At 39.9% G+C, this 21,909-nt stretch overlaps 1 protein-coding gene across 1 annotated transcript; it reads left to right on the top strand.

Moving 5' to 3' along the window:
* Positions 1 to 495: 495 nt before the first annotated feature.
* On the top strand, positions 496 to 10,200 carry LOC139740228 (uncharacterized). The gene is made up of 2 exons (XM_071650812.1): positions 496 to 785; positions 9,591 to 10,200. The coding sequence occupies exons 1-2, from the start codon at positions 685 to 687 to the stop codon at positions 10,198 to 10,200; spliced, it is 711 nt and encodes a 236-aa protein (XP_071506913.1). The 5' UTR covers positions 496 to 684.
* Positions 10,201 to 21,909: the final 11,709 nt, after the last annotated feature.

Genomic DNA, 21,909 nt, shown 5'->3' with positions numbered 1-21,909 from the left:
GCCTTCTGTCATGCATCCTTATTATCTCTCCTGAGAGAGAGAGAGGGGGGGGGGGGGGCTACGGAAGGATCATAACTCATTTAGTCTAAATGTAACTCCCCTCCCTTTTTATGCAGATAAATATCTGCGGCGTGGTATTCTGCGCACGTACATGTTCGCTGGATGGCTAAAGGATGTAGGCGCGCACATTCAACAGTGCACGTGTGGCAAATGCTACGAAAGGGGGGGAAAAAGAGTCCTGCATACAGAAGGGAAAAACAGTGGAAACAGGCTAGAGAGTCTACGGATTCGCGCGCTCGGAGCGAGTCGGCCGAATCTTCTCGCCGGCGCACTGTTTAGATAGCGCTTTTGTAGAATGCATGCATGCAGACTGTCGTCAGCTCCTCACTCAATCACTTCGTTCCAAAATCTTTACATAGTTTAGCCTTTCGTTTTGCTTTTTTTCCTTATTGTGTGTATCTTCCCAGTATGTTGCTCATTACGCGGCGTCGTACACCAACCTGTTCGCACAACATCCAGATCTCTTGGCATCGCCTTTTCCTTTGGAATATTGCACATTGGAGCAGATAAGAAGGATACATTTCGTTTGCATGTGGCTGTGAATGTGTTGTTTAGTTGTTTGGAGGACGTAGCAGAGAGAGACACACACAAAACCTTGAATCGGACGATACTATCGAAGAAACCATGTCCAGTGAAGCGGGTTATATAGCAGGCATTGTAGTGGGCGCGGCAATCGCCTCTGCTTTCCTTTTCACGTGTCTCTACTCGGCGTACAGGGCTATAATGTGAGTAAACACTGCTTCATCTTCTGTCTTATTCAGTGAATAATATTCGTCTTTTCTCTTGAACACCGTGAGTGTGACGCTACTAGCTTTCTCTCAGTCGCTGATGATGTCGATTTTCTCATTCTTCTTCATATTTTCTATTTTCTTTCTGTTTCGCTATAAGAGACCGTGACATTCAAATCAATAAAGTACAGACGGCTACGATATTGTGGCGGATGCCCTATTCAGCATGTTGCTCGGCAAACAGCTCTTCTTCGTTACCAGGTTCTAATCTTGGGTCTCTTAGCGCGTCGGAGGATAGGAAATGTGGCTAATGTGTGCTTAACACAGCGCCGTTCGAATGAGCCTTCCTAACAATACCCAATACATTTGAAAGAACCCTACATATTCGCGTTATGCCAAGTTGCCGTTTTAGATAATTTCGTAAAACGTGACAGTTCCGTTGAAAGAGTTTTCTGGCGAGTGGTGCACGCGGTGAAGGTAAATGTAGGTGTGGCTTGAGGTTAGCGAATGATTTTTATTGATGTCGTTTTCTATTAAAGCTCCATGGTGGATGTGATTGATGTGCCGTTTGTTTTTTCGCTGAGTGTGATACCTGATAGTGCATCTATACAACATGTAGGCCCAATATCACTGAACTTAGTCTTGCAAGATCGGTTGTACAGTAATATGAACGTATTTCTGTGACGATACTGCAAAGATATTCAGCAACGCTGTCGTAAACAAGAAAGGGGGAATTTTCATAATTATACATTTTGATAATATTGTAAAAGAGAAAAGTGTCTATTCTATTTCATACACGCATTTCAAGTTGTATATCTTAATTCAGTAAATTTAGGGCATAAAAGTATCTAAGTTGAACGATATTGTGCTCCTGTAAGATGATTGTGGAAACAAAAACGAAAGGAATAAATGTATTAGGCTGGTCATGATTACATTTGCCGTTATCTGTTGCATTGTCAAATCAAACTTTAAACAAAAAAATTCCGAGTCATTTCTCGTGTGAGAAATAAATTGGGCCACTGCCATAAAGAAGTAAGTGAGTTTCCTGAACTGGGATTGTTCGGTAGGCAGAAATATCAGTCAAACTGTCAAATGCACAAAAAGTTTAAACGACACACCATTATACATACTTGTCTCCCCCTCAAGATTGTCTGTTCGGTGTTTGGTTAATACATTCAGTTATTCCAAACAAGGAAAATTAAGGACAATTTGTTTCTGATAATATAGTTGATACTCAGAACGTATGAGAAATATATAAAGGTATTCTCGTTGCTATCACAAATGATTCGTACCGATGATGAACTTGTGTTATGCAAGTTAGTGAACGAAAATGGACGTTCCGCAAACTATACGAGTATGATAATTCTGTGCAATCACACAACATGAAATTAACTCCTAACAGCAAGACACACAGAGTGGGTACATTTTGTATGATTGTGTGTGTGCATTGTGTGTGTGTGTGTGTGTGCGTGTGTGTGTGTGTGTGCGTGCATGTGCAATGGAGCGAGCGCGTGTCGCATTGACTTATTACTGAAGGAAAAAAGCTTGCAAGTGACGTTTATAAGTAGACCTACTTATACCGTTGAATGCTGATAAAAATACAAGACTTGAATTTCGGGGAACCTTTTTATGTCGAGAAATAATCATCAGCGGTAGCAGTTCGACACTAAACGCTTCCTCAAACATCATTACGTGTCTCTTTTATGGACCGTCTTTTCAGATACTATGGCCGTTTGGCCGAAGGGAAGGCAAACTATAAGGTTCATTATAAGCAGTTCTCGTGCGATGCTAGCTGAGATGATACGGGGAAATTCAGAGACGAAGCCAAACCTCCCTATACTTGAGACTAGATTTTATATTTGTAATTCTATTGGGTTGGGAGGGCCGGAGAAGGGGGTTGCAATTGAATTGAAGTAGGTTTCATTTGACAGCCATGTCAAAGCTTCCAAACCTTGATCATTCAGCTGCCCAAATCCAAACACAATATCAGGCAAGGGGCTGAAAATGTTTGGGTGTGTACGTTTAGACATTTTTTTTATCAATGCGCTTGACAAAACAAACCCTATTTTGTCAAGATTTGTCTAAACTGTAACCTCCAAGTGAAGATTGACATCTTACTGAAGACATGCAGAGGGTTGATCCACTCCTTTAGGCCTGTGTGTTCCTTAAGTTGCTATTTGAATACATAATAGACACAAACGCCCGCATGCAGTCGTGCATTTATATACGCCTCCACTGACAAAGCACTGAATGTGAATTGTGTGGCGTTAGTTGTAAATTGAAAGGACAATATCTAATGACGAACCAGTTTGTTTCAAGTAGACGTCACTAAAATTGCATGAGTATCATTTTCGAAACGATGATTTGTAAATGATAATTATGTATATTATGTGATCTTGAAAATCTCAAGCTTTCTTACTTAATTTCTCAATGAGTGCAATTTTCAATATCTCTATACAAGAGGACTGGTATAAATTTGCCTTTGTGTATAGGTGTTATATTTTGACATGTAAATCGCTATTTATTCATTCTTTCGAAGAATAAGTGAGTTAATGATTGATAGCCTACATATAGACATGCCTAACTTTTATGTAGGCCTACCTATATATATATATATATATATATATATATATATATATATATATATATATGTATATATATATAATATATAATATATATATATATGTATTGTTTGTGTGTGTGTGTGTGCGTGCGTCTGCGTGTCTGCGTGTCTGCGTGTGTCTGTATGTGTGTATGTATATGTATATCAAATTTAGTGTATGTGACGCCCTGGAAGAGATTTTTTTTTGTATATACCTCAGACTCCAACTCTCTTTTACCTTCATTCTCCTGCTCTCTTTTGGCCACACCCTCAAGCAACTCTTTCCTTTCCTCTCATTATTCTTCCATTACCTTCTCAACCGACCCACATTCTTTCATGTGCACGTGCTGTGCATATATATTATTGTGCGTCTGTGGTCGTCTGATTGGAAACATAGACTTTTCCCACAGGGCGTTGGTATGCAAAATCTCCGTTTTAGTTCCACGATACTGCAGTCTCGATTTTCTTTCTATAAAAGACGACCCACCGCAACCTGTTATTCTTTCCATTTCCTATTCTCTCTTTAGAAACCAAGTACCCATGCAACAGTAGAGAAATGTATATTGGGCTCGTGTCTCGTTAATTGGAAGTGGGACAGAAAGCTTACAAATCTTTATTCATTGATTCTTTTTTTTTTTCAATCAACAAATTGTGATAAAGGTATTGCGTTTAATTCATGAAAAGAAATCACTCTAAAACGTGTATTTCTTATGCTTAAGTAGATGTTGCGGGAAAGCGAAAAAGCGTAAGAGTGTTATGTCCCCCATCAACGCACACAAGGATAGGCGACGGTGATCGTCATGACAATATAGTGGCTGCATTTCATTTACACCCGTGGTGATATTTTGGATATTATTTTAATTGACTTGAATTATGCAGGTTTCATTTCATGCATCAAAAGGAGACAACACAACCTCTGCCCTGCTTACTATCTTTTACTGTAGATGCTTGGTTGAGAAGCTGAACTGATAATAGTATTGTATGTACTAGTAACATCCTGAAACTGAGACACTTTTTTTCCCCACAATCAATGCCACTCATTCTGATCGCAATATCATGTGACACGGCGTCCTGTGTGACTACTCGTATAGTCGAATGGTAATTTCCTCGTGCGCTTTTCCCTCCAGACGTTTGAAATGAGGTGGTAAAAATGTCTACTTTTAATGGCGTAATGTGTGATATATTATTATGTATACACAGTATATTATATATATATATATATATATATATATATATATACATATATATGTATATATATATTCTTTTATATGTGATATTATTGGATTTCTTTTACCCTTGATTGCAGATTCAGATGTAATGTCTACTATACTATGTTGCAAAAATTTATTGAAGAAGACTCATTGAACATACAGTGCTATCATAGCATATTTTGTTTTCACCTGTATAAAATGTAGATCGCTCGTACACTACTGATTACTGTTGGGCGAAATTAGGGTATGCAAATTGAGATGTCCGTCTGCTCGCAAAGGGGTGTTTTATAAGTTTTTATATACTTCATTATTTAAAAGTATAAAACCTCAAGTTTCCTTCTTTTTGTGCTTTTGCTTTAAGTTTGTGTGTTTGTGTGTGGGGACTTTTTTTTTTTTTGGGGGGGGGGGGAGGGGTTAACATGGGTCTCTTCTCATCTGCTGTTCAGCCCCCACAATCTTTCTGTATAAAATGATACAAAACCAAAGCATGGAATGATATGATTATTGGTTCACTACCGTAACGGAACACTAGCTTAATTGTAAGCTCGAGATATTGTTCACAAAATAGCAGATTTTCCAGTATAATGGAGTCAATTCTCGAATTCAACAGCAGATGAATTTCAAGATCCACCTATGCCTATAGAGCTCATTTTGTTTTTGTTGTCCCTCTTTATTCTTTCGCCACCTGTCTTCTATAATTTCCGTTTACGGTCTAATCCTTGGTATAAACTTGTGTGGGCATGTTTGTGTCAAACTGCACATACACATACACACGCACACACATACGCACACTTCCATAATTCCTTCATTTCTCATCCTCCATGTGTAGGAGTTAATGCAGGTTGTTATTTCGTCGGTAATCCATAACGCATACTGATACAGTGATATGGACCTGTCAAATGTGTGGACCTGATGTATGCAGTTTCCCCTGGCAGTGTTGGTTTGTTTTTTGTTTGTTTGGGTTTTTTTTTTTTGCTTGTAAACTTAGATTTTTTGAAGAAAATTCAATTTTACCCAAATCTCTAATTATTATTGCATTTTCGCGTATACATTGTATTTTTGGGGAAAAAGGTTGAAGATAATAAACTGAAATTATTAAGATTGAAAATGAAATGAGGCCGTAAGCTCATTGCTCTAGTACTGTCAAGGTTGCGGTCAAGGACATTTCTATAGTAAAATCTTGGTAAGAAACTCTTCCACTAGAGACAGAAAAAAAGACGAACAATAAGCTTACTCATTCAATCCCCAAATTAACACACACAAAAAAAATCAATGTATACAGTGATTATTGTCAAACAAAGGCAGTAAAAGAGGAGAGAACCCGACAGATGGCCCGTAACGTCGGCGCGCATGAATATCATACAATGCTGTCACTTCCTATGCAATAATTGGCATGAAATCCGTACAACCTTTGGGTGAGGACTCGAACATGGGTTGCGCAAAATGAAACCGATGGAGAGCGAGCCTCGTCTGCATTAACACCCATCTGCCACACTCATTTGCAGCTTTTCAAACGAGACTTCTGTCGGCACTAATTGAATAGTCCACGTTTTGGCGCCGAAATCTAGATGAGGACATGATAATTTCCTTCTTTGGCGCCATCCGTATGATATAAAAGACATGACAGATTGTGGTGAAATTGTATATATATATATATATATATATATATATATATATATATATATGTGTATATATAATTATATACACATATATATATATATATATATATATATATATATATATATATATACATATGTGTGTGTGTGTGTGTGTTTGTTTGTTTGTTTTAAGACTTCAGGACCCACAGTGATGACAAACCAAATATGTATTGATTTATTTAGTTCAGGTAACCATGTGCAAACAAATTGCTCGTGTGTTGCTATTGTGAGGGTCAAAATGCAATGCTTTATTCGAAATTACTCAGAGCTTTCTGATAATAATATCTTCGTCATTGTCCTTCAGTAGATTTCATTAAGTTTCTTTATTCATTTTCTAGTCCCCCACCTATGCCGTGATTTTAGTTCCTAGTCATTCCACTTTATGGTGACAACCGATTTTTGATAAACGATTTAGAGGGCTGGCTTGTGACTGCATAATATAGCTCTGGCAAGTCATCGAAGTCATGCCTATATAGCACAATTTCGTGCCCCGTACGTACACTCACAGTTTCGTCGTACTGAATCTCTCCCATTTCGAAAATGCGCACTCAAGCTCATGCAAATATTCTTGCAATTTCTTACCTTATCTAATATGGGGGTTGTAACCTATACTGTTTTCTGTTTGTTTGTTTTGTTTTGTTTTGTGCTTATTTGTTCCTCTTGACTCATTAAATACGTATGGTGTTTGGCACACACGATATCTTGATGAAAAGAAAACAAAAAATGTCGTCAAGACACTTTTTGTAACAATCGTATGACACGATGTGATTTGTCGTGACCATTAGGCATCCATGATGAAATTCTCAGGTAATCTGTATAAGTTCATTATGGGTATAAAATGCAAAAATAGTAGATGGATTTGTAACTTTCTGCAGAGTCATCTGAAAACATAAGTATCATCTCAAAATCATGCCAAATTGTTTTGCTCGCCCCTTTTATTAATAATGAAATGATGATTGCATTTCCTGCAATCACAATCATGGCTGTTTGCATTTTATTATCCATGTATTATGATACAGAAACCAACAAATAAAATTAATCAAAATTAAACTAGCCAAGTGATGCAATATTGTGCCTGTGAGTCCGCGGATGTATGTGTCTGTGTCTTCGTCTATAAGTTAATGTGTACACATTTAAGATACGCAAAAAAAAAACATGATCAAAGAGATGCTTCATAACGTCATAACCTGAATCGTGTCTCGAATTAGCCTAACTATATCTCTAATTGGTAATGCGAATTCAAGCTATTTTTTATTCTTTCTAAATGGTTCATCAAATACTCCTCTGTATATATAAGTTTTAACATTCGTTGATTTATTGATAGTTGGTTAATGGATAATAGATAAATGAACACTGGTAGGAAATTGATTTAAGGTATTTTGTTCATTTTGAGATTGAATATCCAAAAAAAAAAAAAAGGTTCAGTGCCATATAGACCGCCCCTTTCCGTAATACCCATCTGAACAATGAGTAGAGTCGTTGCGCATAGCTCTTCTTGTGATTATCGCAGGACGATGCTGCATGAAATTCAAGAGCACATTGATCGGGACCGACAAAGCCGCCCGCCAGGGGCCCAACTTGTCGCTTCAAATTAATCATTCTCTACGTAGATCCTCCTGGCGAAGTGACGGAATTACAAAAATTGTCCTTTGCATTTTTTGATGCTCTTATCATTTTGATTCCCCCTCCCCCTCTCTGTATCTCTCTCTTTCTTGTTATGTGCATGGGCCCATGTGAGTGTGTGTGTGTGTACCTATACATTAGGGAGTGTGTTTGCCGGTCACGTCTCATACAGGTATACAATCTATAGTACTCGGGTACCTCCAACACAATACGCTATACTTGGTTTTCCATAATATGCCCATTCGAACGTACAAACTCATGTATGAGTAAAATACCTATACCCACCCATCCACCCTGTATTTGCTCTATTCTCATTCAAGATATATATGTATATATATATATATATAGAGAGAGAGAGAGAGAGAGAGAGAGAGAGAGAGAGTAAAGGGAGAAACAAGATCTACATGCGTATATACAGAGAGGTAGAAATAGATATTTACATGTATAGATACATAATATTAAATGTCCCTTAAACTATGACTGGTAAATCTTAACGATTGTGGACGAATACGGAGTGAAAAATCAGCACGAGTATTACTAAGTATATGACAGACATATGGGGGGGGGGGGTCTTGACCTTCAACCCTCCCCCCCCCCCCCCCCCCCCCGTCCTGCAGCCCCGCAGCCCCTGCGGTGGGGCCCGGCCATCGTCTCCCTCACTCACTCCCCCTTACTGGAATCCCAATGATTCTGGTGATGCGCAACGCGATGTTTAAACGGTATTTGTCACTAAAAGCCATGACGCCGGTGACGAAGCAATCAACCTCTTATGTGTTCTCTCTTCCTCTCTCTGCGTCATTCATTTTTTCCCTCCCTCTTTATTTATATCTTTCTCTCCCCACCCCCCCTCTCTCTCTCTCTCTTTCTCTCTCCAACGCACTCTCATTCTCTTTGCTGTGCTGTGGAGTGGTTCCTACACTTCTCTTCCAATTCATATTACTCCAGGAGGCGTAAACAAATTGTCAGTCACTACGCGAAATCTACGAGTTAATGCCATGAAGGCGAACGCATATAAACATACCAGTATTAGTCGCATTTCAAATACCGATTTACAAAGTATTTGCCCTGAACGTAGACGTATTGATGTATCCTTGACTTTTTTCTCTTTTTTCCCCGTGCTTATAATATTCGTATCCTGTATCTTCACGCAGTGTACTCGGCATTATTATCAAAGATTAAAGGATAAGCAAAGAACGATGAACTTCTCACTGAATGGCTGAGATCTGTCAACGAAAGTGGTCAAATAAACAGGCCAGCCTGTACGAATGCAGGTCTGTGTTTAATGTTTCTTCTAACCTTTTATGGTTCATAACCTTCAACATGGCGACGTTGTCGATAACTTCGTCACTCCCACAAAGGCTAACCCATTATCCATAATCTCTCTTCATATTCAAGTCATGGTTTGTCGCTGCGAGAAAAATGGACTATGTGGGTTGGCCCTTGTGCAAATGGGAGTGACCAAGTTATTGGACAGGTGGCCATGTTAAACGTTATAGACCATAAAATATTAGAAGGACCCTAAACACAAACCTGCATTCGTATTTATGGTTTTAAAAAAAAATGTGTTACGCTGATACGCATTTCTCCAGAGAGTCGTAATCTTGCACTTGCTCTTGGAGCAAGACCTTTGGTTAAAGGTGCACTTGAGTCCTCAGCTTTGTTCTTTCCAGATCTATTGTAATTTCTCTATCTGCCAATTCTCTTGCAGGGACCGTAGGAGAATCATTGCCAAGAACAAATACATCCGCGAACAGAGACTGCTGGCAGCGGCCGACTGTGATGCAACAGTGCCCGCAACTGAGCCGGCTGAGGCAGAACCCACAGCCCCGCAACAACAGCACCAGCTGAAAGCACCGGAACCTGCTGGTCGACAGCTCAGGGTGGCGAGTGCACCAAACATACAGGAGGCCCGACGAGGGTCGGCATTCAAGCCGCCCCCAACACCTACAGAAAAGCGGTGGACGAGACAGGGGCTTCAATACCGACACGAAGGTGGTGTGGTGCACATACACAAAACAGACAGTACCGGAGGCGACACGAATTCAGAATGCGGCAGCAGGAAGAATTCGAGACCAGACACAGGTGAACTTGAAGGGGATGTGTTCATACCAGTGCCCACGACACATCGGCAACGCTCTGCCTCGGCTGACGTACCGCACACGGGACAGCCCGCTGCAGATAGACCAGGTCCAAGTCCACTTGGGCAACCACAACAGAAACCCGTGTACTTAAGTACGGACGGATCGGGAACGCAGCCGCAAAGCACGACAGAGGCACCCAAGTCGTCACCGGGCTCCAAGGATCCTTCCTGGGTCTAGAATATGGGTAGCTAGTAACAAGTTGCCTTCGAATTAATGAACTGACTGATCTCACACCCATTCTTCAAGTACACGAGTGCCATGGCAAGTCAAGCAGCCAGTTTCCATCCTCTCGTGAGTTGGAGAGAAGCTTCCGTGGGGAATATCAAATGGGTGAAATAATTTCTTGAGGACACAATGACTGACCATCCGCTCTCTGGGGACGACAGTGTGAAGACCCAGTAGCTAAAGGTTGACACCTCTCCGTCATCCCATTCTGTGACTTCGAAGAAGGGACAAAGCAGGAGTTGATGATGATTAGCTGATTACCGGTCAAAGTATCAACTTCTCCGCATTACTCTTCCCGTCATTCACTGGAGTCGCTAGCACTCGTCTTGCTAGCCCGCCACCAACGGGCAAATACAGACCGACAATCACTATCGTCGACATACTACTATTAAGACTCGAGGGAATGCTTAATCCCTTCGAGCATACGCGAGTTTAGATAACGATACCTCTATAGCATTCATGTATGCAGAGACCGTGTCTAACTAGACAGACTAGACGGTGAATAGCCCAGAAAGTAGATAGATCATGAACCTTGAAATGATTCAGATAGAACTCAGACAGTAACTACTACTCCTTGTATATAGCATCTGCATTGTTGAGAGGGAAAAGAGTTGAAACCGTTGTAGATAACAGAGGAAATGCAGTCGCAACCGGATAATCAATATGGCACAAGATGGGACGAAACTTCGGTGCTGTGCCTGTTCATTAACATTGTCTGTTGTTTTCGCAAGACATACGCAATCAAAAAAACAAAAACCACACTCTAAAGCAGTCTGAAATATCGCCTCAGCATTTAACATCACACAGACCTTCCAGGTCTGCTTCGTCATGGATTTGTCGTCTGTTCGGAGTTTTTCCCGCCTCTCATGTTCTCCCGTGGAGAGTGTAGCATTGATCTCGTATCCGACAATCGCACGAACAATCCAAGCAATTTACCGTGGGAGAAGTTAACAAATGCAACCTTTCGCGATTCAACAGGCATATGGAGACACTGAAACAAACAGCGAGATAGAGATAGAGAGAGAGAGAGGAAGAGAGAGAGAGAGAAAGAAAGAGAGTATGAAAAGGGCGGGGTGGGGGTACTTCGCGTCACTACGAAGGTGGAACAGAAGTATCAGGGAGGATATTGCATCGCAACCGAAAGCAGGAAGAATGGCACCAAAATGTGCGCGATAATGCATCGTGTGCATGATGTCTGACATGGTTGCATGCCTCGACTGAAAAAAAAGAAAAAAATCACAAGGCACGCATAATGCTGCATACGCGGCATGCCACCGACATTCGTGTCGTCTGCAGCCTTGTAAATCGTGTGCTCCCTGGCGCTAACCATGGGCGAATGAAGTGCAATACGACGTCACGTGCAATGATTTGTAGACGTTCTATATTTAATTAGTAATAACAAATACAGAATATGATAATAATGGTGGTGGCAGTGGTGACTAAGATTACCATCAATATTTACGATAATGATAATAATTAGGAAACTTCTCATTGTCATAGTTATTATCGTTAATGTTATCATATCGTTATTATAATCATTCTTAAGCAATCTGCTTTAAGTTGCTGAGTGTTAATGAATGGGTCGACATCGAATAAGCTGTGATTGTGTCATATGCTATGACTGCGGGTAACTACAGAGGCAGATAGACAAATAATTATAGGCATATCTGGTAAAATCTGAAAACAAAAAGACCGTGACTCACTGGAAGCTTTTTCATGACGTTCTCCGGGAAATGAAGGGCTCAGAATCGCCATCGTAAATTGCATGAATGCTACTAAATGGATACTGTACTTTGTACTTTGTCTGTATAGAACAGACGGCATGAAAGGCAGCAAAAAGAGAATATCCTTTGTCAGCACTGACGTATGAACTCACTTATTATGGTAAAACGCATGAAATTGTTTTTCGCAGTATGGTACAATGCTTCAGTTCTTTCGACAAGAAAATGTATCATTCTTAGCAAGTTAAGAATGATTTGTTTAAGTTTCTGCGTTTTACGTGCGAACCGCTGTATCTAGCGAAAGCTGAAAGGAAGTACAGGTGCCGGTTTGCTAGCCCGTGTTTCATGAATCGAAGTGCAACGTGCATGATCAATGTCTAAACGATGAGCAAGTCGGAGTATAGCCTTGAAATATGTGATGTTTGGTAACGAGATTTCCCGAAAGGTGTAATAAACGACAAAAGGTTACGAGATTTCAGGACGGACGCATGGGATATATTAACAGCTAGGGGAATTCAGGACAGACGTGATAAATGTCAAATGGTTACGACATGTTTCAGGACTGGGTGTTATAAAATGCTCCGGCAATTGTAAAGCGCATTACAGGGGCACGTTTGCGATTGCCCGGTAAACCATAATCTAGGCCGCGTTAACACTGCGCACGCTAATTTGAAGATGGCTTATACAATCGTTAGACAAGAGGTTTGTCCCAGCCATCGATTCCAGAGAGAGCACTATAAAACCCGATCCTCATCTTGTTTCGCAACGTAAGCGAATTTCCTCGAATTTCCTCGAATTGTTGAGCATTGTTGAGCTGTTAATTTTGCGTGGTACATTAATGAGATACACATCCATCATTTGGTGCACGGAGTTGTGCCGAAATCTGTTGCACTGCACAGTGGAGCAACCTGTGCATCAAAAGTGATTGCGATGTATACATGGAGGCCATCTTGAAAAGAATGACGGTCTCCTTGGCAGAGGACAGTGTTGCATTACGAACCCGTTACATCGGCATTTCTCAAACCACATGCCGGAGGGGAAAATCCTATCGGTGTCTGTCCGCAGACGCACCCTCTTCAAGTTCCTTCACCTGACTCATTGGACCGCCTTAGATTTACCGGGGAAAGATAGCAAACATGCAAGTGCTTCATATCCTCTCGCTCTCAATGCACACGCACTTTGGGAAAAGCACTCTGTGAACAAATAGCACGCCGCTTAATACAGGCAGGCTGCTTCTTATTAAAGCATAACGAGATAGCGAGAACAACAGAAACAACACATCTCTCCACCGAACAATCGAGTGCTAGCCGTTGTATGTCATTTTCCTCCCTTAAATAACGATGGCGATTTAAGTATATGCCTATCAACCTTCAGTATCGGGAAGAACAAACCTCGCCATACCGTGTAGCGGCGAGATAATGTTTACCATTTTTATAAAAACAAATCTAGATTCACTTTTTCCCCCTCTACACAAATCCAATATCTTAGATGTAGACATAATATAGGGTATAAAAAAAGAACAGAAATAAGTCACGACAGGCATTAAAACCCATCGCCTAGAAGTAAATAGGGACGAAAATGTCAAGGTAACGGAGTCTTTTTTGCGGTCTTTTCCAGAGGCAGAGAGAGTGAAGTGACAACAAAAGGTGATCATTCATGAATACTAAATGGTTTATAAGCACAGTAGGTGAAGGCGTCGCCTATCTTTTTCATGATGTATAGAGCATTTCACGGATATGAGACTCATGTGAGAGGCTTATAGCTTGACAGTGAGAGAGACAGGAGTCTGTAATCGAAAGGTCATGAATCCCAGATGATAATTATGATCTCTTTGGCGCCAAATCTTGGGTCAAAGTGTGCGGCAGACTCTCCCATTTTCCTGCTATACTGGATTTTGTTTTGCCAGTTCGATGTAAGAAGCAAAAGTGAGTCAGATCGTGTCATAATTACTCTACTTTACATCCAAATATAGGTCAACTCGTTCACCAGTTGATGTGATATAAATGGCGCCGCTAGATCCAGAAGAGTTTCTTAGGGTCACTCTAATCAAGTTTATTACAGTTGGCGAGGCTGCAGCGCAGGATGGGGAAAGGGCCCCATTACATAATAATGTTTCATTTAACAATAACACTAAAAGACAAGAAAAAGTGTCTCTTGTAAATGTCGACATTCTTGAAGCGTTGTTTTCCCGACATGAATCTATATAGGACATGGGAAAGACTATCGCCGTCATGCTATATGCAGCATTAACAATGACCGCATTTCTTTGGCTAATATTATGGCAAGCTGTACAGGCATGTATTCGAGAGAAAATCAAGTATGAGGGTCCTATTGTTTAGAAACCTGCATACATAATGTTGGTCAGCGAACAAGTGGCATATCTGTTATCCGTGGACGAATGAGAGGCTATATTTGACTGTCGTTCTGGTTAAGTGTCCCTTGTCAGGCAATCTTATATAGCTCACATCAGAGAGTCTCTGGAGAAGAAAAGCTAAACCGCTGCTTTTTTTTTTTCGAGGTCGAGAGCCGGGAGTGTTATACTAGAGTCCACTTTAACGCGCACTGACTCACTCGATATCTCTTGTGCCCTGTGATTTCTAGACACATGCGCATGCACGAAATAAGCATAATTTACTGCTATTCACCATAGTTATTGTCCTTCTGACGCACTGCTTGTATTTCCTCTGTTTTCTGTAGTTCTATCTCTTTTTACAGTTATCTTCAACTTTTACGTCATCTATTTCAGATATTTTCTTCTTTTTATCTCTCTCTTTTGCATTGTCTTCTCTTCCCATTTCCCTGCTTTAACTATGTCATCTGTTTAGTTCATTTTTCTATTTCTTGTTCATCATTTGTTTTAAACTTCTAATTCTGTATTTCTACATAGGTTGTCATGGTTGAGAAGTCACTCTGCATGGCTTTATGTCTATTTGGAATTCAATAATATGCTTATTCAATAATTATGCTTCTCCATGAAAAGGGATCTGTACTCTCTAAAAAAAAAAATCGAGTGAAAATATTCGCTCTTAAAAGAGTGAATACAAAAAAAGAGTGAATTTAGAGTGAAATTGGAATGAATTTTGAGTGAAAATTTTCATTTTCACTCATTTTGGAGTGACCTCAGGGATCACTCGAAGATTTTGGAGTGATCCCTGAGGTCACTCTAAAACGAGTGAAAATTAACATTTTCACTCAAAATTCACTCAAAATTCACTCCAATTTCACTATAAATTCACTCTTTTTTGTATTCACTCTTTTAGGAGTGAATATTGTCACTCGATTTTTTTTTTAGAGAGTAATAGGCTGGTTTCCTACTATTAAATTCAAATTTGTATATATATTTACCCTGAGGACCTATGGAAACTCGATTTATTCAACAGTTTCCAACCAACACATACCTGCTCCTGGGGTCTAGTTTGCGTACATCAGTTGGTGCTTTGTTGCGTAGTCTTTATGGCTGTCAATAACAATTATTTGCATTTCCTGTTAACCAAGCAAGAACAGATATGGTCAAACGTATAGTTTTCAATAACAAAGAATATTCTAAATCACTTGCGAGAAAAACTTGTAACAACTGTGGTCATTTTTCTCCAAAATAGGTAAAAAATCTCTGACCATTTTTGCCTCAGACTCATCGAGGTAACTCTCGCCTTTTGGAAGGAATCGATAAAACGCATTTCATAATACAAATCGGGCATCGATCGAAAGGCCAATTTGAGGGACAGCATTAGATTGACACTGGACGGTCTAATAAGGTTAACAAGTACGGACGTGCGAAGTAGCCTGGGCCGAAATGTGATCATGTAATTAACATTATTATGTTTGCACTGTGCAATAATCAGAAACACAAACATGTGACAATGTCTGACGTCATAAAATGGACGACCTATGACGTCGGGTAGCATTCGATTGACGCTTTTTGTAAGAGAATCCTAGTGTGGTTATGCAGCCCGACTTTTATGCAGTGATCGCTTTGTAAAATTAATGTGAAAAAGGAAAGATCAAGGATCAACGTAACCTTTTCATTGTCTTCAGTAACGCTTATAACCAGGTAGTGTGTCTAACGCCATTAGCTTACATATTTTCACCCCTGTGAAGACACAGCCGGATGCTGCATGTGACAAATTTGAAGCAATCATACAAATCATGTTGCAGTCAATGTGCAACTCTGCATGAAAGTGTCAAGCATTCAGTCACTCCAATAATGAGTTGTTAGAAACCCCAACGCCATTATTCAAAACACGGCATGCTTTGTGTCATTGATACAACAAGTGGATAGTGTCTGAATTGAGACTACCTACACGTTGGTATTTATCTTACTCAATGTTGTTGTGGCCTTTGTTTTGTCTTGTTTTGCTTTTGTTTCAAAGCGCCTTCTGTCTTGTGATCACTCGCAATCACGAGATATAGCATAAAGCGGTAAAAGCCATAATGGCGAGTACCCTCTCTGCACAGGGAAATTACCAACAACAGCGGTCTTACACGCCATTTTGTGAGATTAACATTTAGCCGACCAGCACGCATTTTGCCATTCAATCATTGCCACGTTTTCCGGCCCTGTCGCACGGAGACACGTGCATGAGCCTTGCCAGTTTGCGCCGCAAGCTTATTAATTCCCACCGCTTATCTGCACTCATAAAGTACACGAGCAACAAAGTGGAAGACGGAAAAGCTGCTCGCCGCTCGTATGTAGACGAATCGTTATCGGCACAACATTAATAAAACGCGCAGAACGCACCAGGTCGCCTGACAGTATCGGACGGGAGGACAGCGCATGCATTAAGTATAGATTAATGAATAGATAAACACATTACGTACAATATTGAATGCGGTCTTGGAAAACGGCGAGCACGGGTATACGTCTTTCGTAAAAACATCTCGCATGAGTTTACCAAGTGTAGCTGATATTATGCACGATAAACCCTGGCATCGCGTGCGCTTCGTCTTGTAGTCGTCAACATAATCATGCGTAAGGATATGAAAATGAAATGACGAACTTTTTAAACAGAAACTGTTTGATTCACAAGATGTCAATGCAAGAATTCGAGTCAGGTGATATTTAGTGTATCTTATACCGATGATGATTAAAGTGAAGTGTAACCTCTCCGTATGAAATCGATAAAAAGAAATTGTGCAAACACAGTCATGCTCTGCATGTTTAAGTGTGGATTAATATTGAATTATTCAGCTATGGAATTTATACAGACTTCTTTTTTGTTATATCAAAGTGAACATGCTTCAAACGAGCATCACGCTTGTTGGTCTGTAACTGTTCTCATTTTACAATGCTTTGTCAATGGACATTATGTTATTTCTGCCTGTAAGGCTGCCAGCGGTATAAGTCGTGTTGCTGCAAACGTAATTTTCGTTCTCGCAGTGGCTCGTTTGGAGGCCAATGATTGTATACAATTCATTATTGTTTTCATGTTCAGGTCATCACTTTGAGTGTTGCGTAATGAGTTCTTATCGTTTATTTACATCCTCCCGCCGGGAAACAGATGTGTGTGTAGAATTTCAGTGTGTACTTTCTACGACAGTTTGACTTCCATGAGTTTGAAGCTTTTGTTATCAACCGTTTTTCTCACAGATTGTGAAGATAAACAAAATAAAAATTTCCAAAAATTGTTGTAACTGTATCAACACCCTGCGCCATTTTCGTCTTCTGTAACGTGACACCGATTTCGTCTAAAAGAAAATGCTCTCAGAGTCACTATATACAGCAGTGACTAAAATTTAGCTGTGTTTCATGATGTCAATATGAGTTATGGGGGGGAGACAAAACTTTCGAGATGTTAAGATTACGATATGTTATCTAAAGAAGATATGAAAACATCGGAGGTTAAAAAAGTGAGTGAAATTGGAGAGAAAGAAAAAAAATCGTAATGATACATCAGGAGTAACGACTAAACATGAGCAGGATATCAGAGTTAAATGTCAGGGGATAAACAGAGCAGAGAAAATAAGATCTGTCCTCACATCACTCATTCCGCCTGTCATGTAACGCCGCTGGGGGAAAAAAAATCTCACAAAGCCTTATCCATTAACTCATTCTGTGCCAGGGACTTCGGACATCAGTGTATGACGTAAGGCTATGGGGTTTTCTTTAGCAACATGCACTCAAGACACATAAAGAAAAAATAGTTTCAGCCCTGGGCTGGCATTTTACCACTGACTCTCGGATAGTCCTGTCATCTTAGAAGCTGAAGTAGTGAAGCTGAAGTTTTGCTTCTAACATTTCTTCCGATACCGCAACGCGTTGTGTATATTAACACCAGAAATGAATTATATTCATTTGTCCATGAAAATTGGACTTCCATTGACAATATGGCGAGATTTTAGCGGGATTTAATTCAGTTTTTGTTCGGACACACAAACCATTGAGGTAGGGGCTTTCTTTCGATACCAAGGTTACCTTCCAGTACTATTATGTGATTTGAGAATTTATTGCAGCTTTTTGGCATTGTTTGGCATTGTCAAAAGTTCAAATTCATCTTCATAGAGCTATTGCGTTCCGAATACAGTAGTCTACATAATTATATGCTGAACGCTGGATGGGGATTTGGTTTTAGAACACACTTTCCCTTTCGAGACAAATTTCTCTGCAGAACAGATCAGATTTTAGAATCTATGAAAGAATGTCATTACGGAAAGATTATTTAGTTCATAGCACGCTTAATGTAAAATCGAAACTATTTCACGCTGCAGCTGATAGACTAGAAATCAAATTTGTTTTTGACTAAAAGATTTTATAAATTGTTGATTTTTTGTGTTTCTTTTTTTTTTTTTTTTTTTCTTTTTTTTTTGGGGGGGAGGGGGTCAAAGGAGGATAAAGATCACGGCAAAACTGTAATTGCGCTCATCGGGTCACTAAAGAAGAGCTGTAAGAGGAAGTTCGCGTGTAGTCAAGTTACAAAAATAATGATGTGCAGTGCGATGGTGGCATGACGTGAGTGACAAGCGTTGGAGTTAACATCTGACGAAAACAGAGAATAGTGATGGTGACGCTAATCATAATGATAGCGATGATGGAGGTGTCGATGATGACGGAAATGATGGTGATGATGATCATGATGATGATAGTGATGATGGTGATGATGGGATGTTGATGATGGTGATGGCGATGGTGATGATGAGGATAATGATGGTGATGAGGAAGATGATGATGGTAATGGTGATGGTGATGAGGATGATGAGAATGATGATGGTGAGGAGGAGGAGGAGGAGGAGGATGGTATGATGATGAGGATAATGGTGATGATTGTGATGACCAGGAGGATGATGGTTATAGTCAGGGTTATGGTGGTAATTGTGATGGTGAGGATGATTCGGCATTTTAGAGATTCTAAAAAGTGATTGACTGAAAATGATAATTAAGTTTGACGGTTGTGACAAAATAAGACATGATACCTTTAGTAATGATGATGAAAATGAAGAGAAATGAAATGCGGGAAGAGTTGAGTGAAGTTGAAGTGCTCTTCAAGACTGCATGTTCAGAGAAATTAGAGCACGATTATCAAATCACATTATTCCTCGTCACGCTCGCCGGGCATGAATTCTTCGACAAAGTCGGGACTAATGGCTCGTTCAGTCGAGTCGAATTTTTTTTTTTTTTCCCCCATGGCTCAGGTTGGGCGTGCTGCGATGGACCTCACGATCAAATCAAATTTTCCACATCGACTGTGATCAATAACGGATTACCGAGACAGTCCACGGGAGCATAGACGTGATGCCCGACCAGATAATCATATCAAGAAGCAGTGGAACACAACAGCCGTTCTGACACCAAACACGAAACAAAACAAAGTGAATAACCTTCACGGTTGCAAACAAGGTTAAAGCGTCCATTGTTGCTATGGTATCAGGAGATTCTTTTTTTTTTAAATTAAGCACAACTATGATATACATGACTTGCTAGTCAGAAGACAATAACAAAGACAATTAGACTACAAAAGAAACAAACCTTATAAAAAAAAAAACTAAGAAGGAGTGAGGGAAATCCATTTTGGTGATGTATAAAAAGTTCTTTAATTGAACCGAACTTTTTGCAAACAAAAGAAAAGACAAAACCTGAAATTCCATAGTGGCCTGGCATTTCAAAGTTATAAACTGTAAATGGTTAATGAAAGCTGTCCATATAACTTTTATCATTATATCTAATTCGTAAATCCCAGCACCTCACTGCTAAGCAGACGTGTGGCATGAATTAAGGGACGCAGAGTGGAAAAGTACTGAGGTCATGGGTCAACCCTGGAGGCGAAAGCAGCGTGACGCATTAATTTTGATCATGTGTTAACTAGTATTGGTGTCGATAAGTGTAGGCCGTTGGTAGGCATGTCGACACCGATTTGGTCAAAAAGTATCCGAAAATACTTCACAAAATTGCAATTGTTTGCTCACCTTCCTTGTTCTATATAATGTACATTGATTGTACTGCGTTAGTCATATCTTGATATAGGTCTAATCATGAAGTTGATGAGATCGAAAATATCATTTAGTGGACCTTTCAATTTTGGCATTGAAGAAAGGTCATAGACAAAAAGCAGTATGTAATCTCGGTTAATTCGACGTTTGGTACCTAATTTTACTGAAATTTTCAACAAAATCACCAAATCACGACTGCTGCCTATACTCTCGATTTATCCTGTCATGCCATGCTCTACACACAATGAGCTTTTTGTTCCATTCATTGTATGCTTTGTCACACACGATGTAGACCTATTCAATATTGTGCATGGTACAGGAAAGGTTTGGTCACGGTCATTTTGACACCAATGGTGTGTTGTGCGATGACTTTGTGTACAGTGTACCTTTAATCTATTCACAATAAATCAATATAGCGTGCAAAGTCATTATTATCATGTAACAATCGAGTTTCGGCTGTATAATAAAATGATACTGTCAGACACACATAGTGTTATACATTAACACATTAACACAATCAATGTGTACGCAAGCTAGCAAATAAGCTCCTGGTTTGCCTCATTTTGTTTTATTTTTGCGGCTATATTATCAACATGGTCATGATGGTCCGATTTTGACAAATACAATACTAGATAAAGTGTCTTAATGCAATCATGCAATCATAATTACGTTAATAAGAAGTGCTCTCTCATTTCATACCTACCTATCGATAATGGAGTCACTTTGTTTTGTACGCGACATAACGTCCATATTGGTCTGACAGTGTTTACATTAGGACTAAATGGCGACTGTGCACTGCCCTGCTAAAAGGGCGCACTCTGAATAGGCAAATAGGAATGTCCAGTGACCTGATGCTAAAGGCGTATACCCCCTGTCGATAAAATGGCGACAAGCTGGAAAATACAGCTTGACTGGTTTGTCTTGCCTTGTTTTGTTTTGTTTTTTGTTTTGTTTTGTTTTATACCATTGTGTGTGTCTGGGGTTTTTTTGTGGGGGGGGCAGGTTGTTCGCTTGAAAATATGTAATCAGCCCTCAATATACTTCAGCTACAAGAGGGCAGACATGCGGGGGTATATACAGCAGTCGTAGGTATGTAGCTGGAAGGAACGACGATAATGTAATTTGTAAGTACTGGGTAAAAATAGTCGCCTCGCTCCAAGGAGTGTTGAGTGACACAGGAGTCAGTCCGACGAGTCCAAATAGGCCGAGGTGTCCTTAAAACAACAGCAGCACACAACAAGAGCATCAACAACAATCGGGAGATAGATAAGACACATTTAACTTCCTGGTCGAAAGGTAACAAAGCATGTTGATGTTGATTTTTTTTTTTTCATTTGAATCGAAAAGCGATTTGAGAAATGCACAAAGATATGAGAGAAAGATAAATCTCAGTCACATAGCTTGATAAGGTAATACGAGCATGAAACAAACAAACAAGAGAAAAATACAGTCCAATAATATAAGGCAAATCTAAAACAACCATCAGGTGAAAGGGAAGGCGTTCACTACACACACCATT

Source organism: Diadema antillarum, unplaced genomic scaffold, assembly GCF_040938485.1.
Source record: "Diadema antillarum isolate AM-2024a unplaced genomic scaffold, OU_Dant_1.0 seq00000843_RagTag, whole genome shotgun sequence".
NCBI classification, from domain to species: domain Eukaryota; kingdom Metazoa; phylum Echinodermata; class Echinoidea; order Diadematoida; family Diadematidae; genus Diadema; species Diadema antillarum.
This window is presented reverse-complemented; position numbering and strand designations above follow the sequence as displayed.

What these genes read in the sequence shown, in the direction of transcription:
- LOC139740228 (XM_071650812.1), top strand. Translation starts at nt 685, where the DNA reads ATGTCCAGTGAAGCGGGTTATATAGCAGGCATTGTAGTGGGCGCGGCA. An exon ending in TCGGCGTACAGGGCTATAAT is followed by an intron (nt 786 to 9,590) that starts GTGAGTAAACAC and finishes ATTCTCTTGCAG; the next exon opens with GGACCGTAGGAGAATCATTG.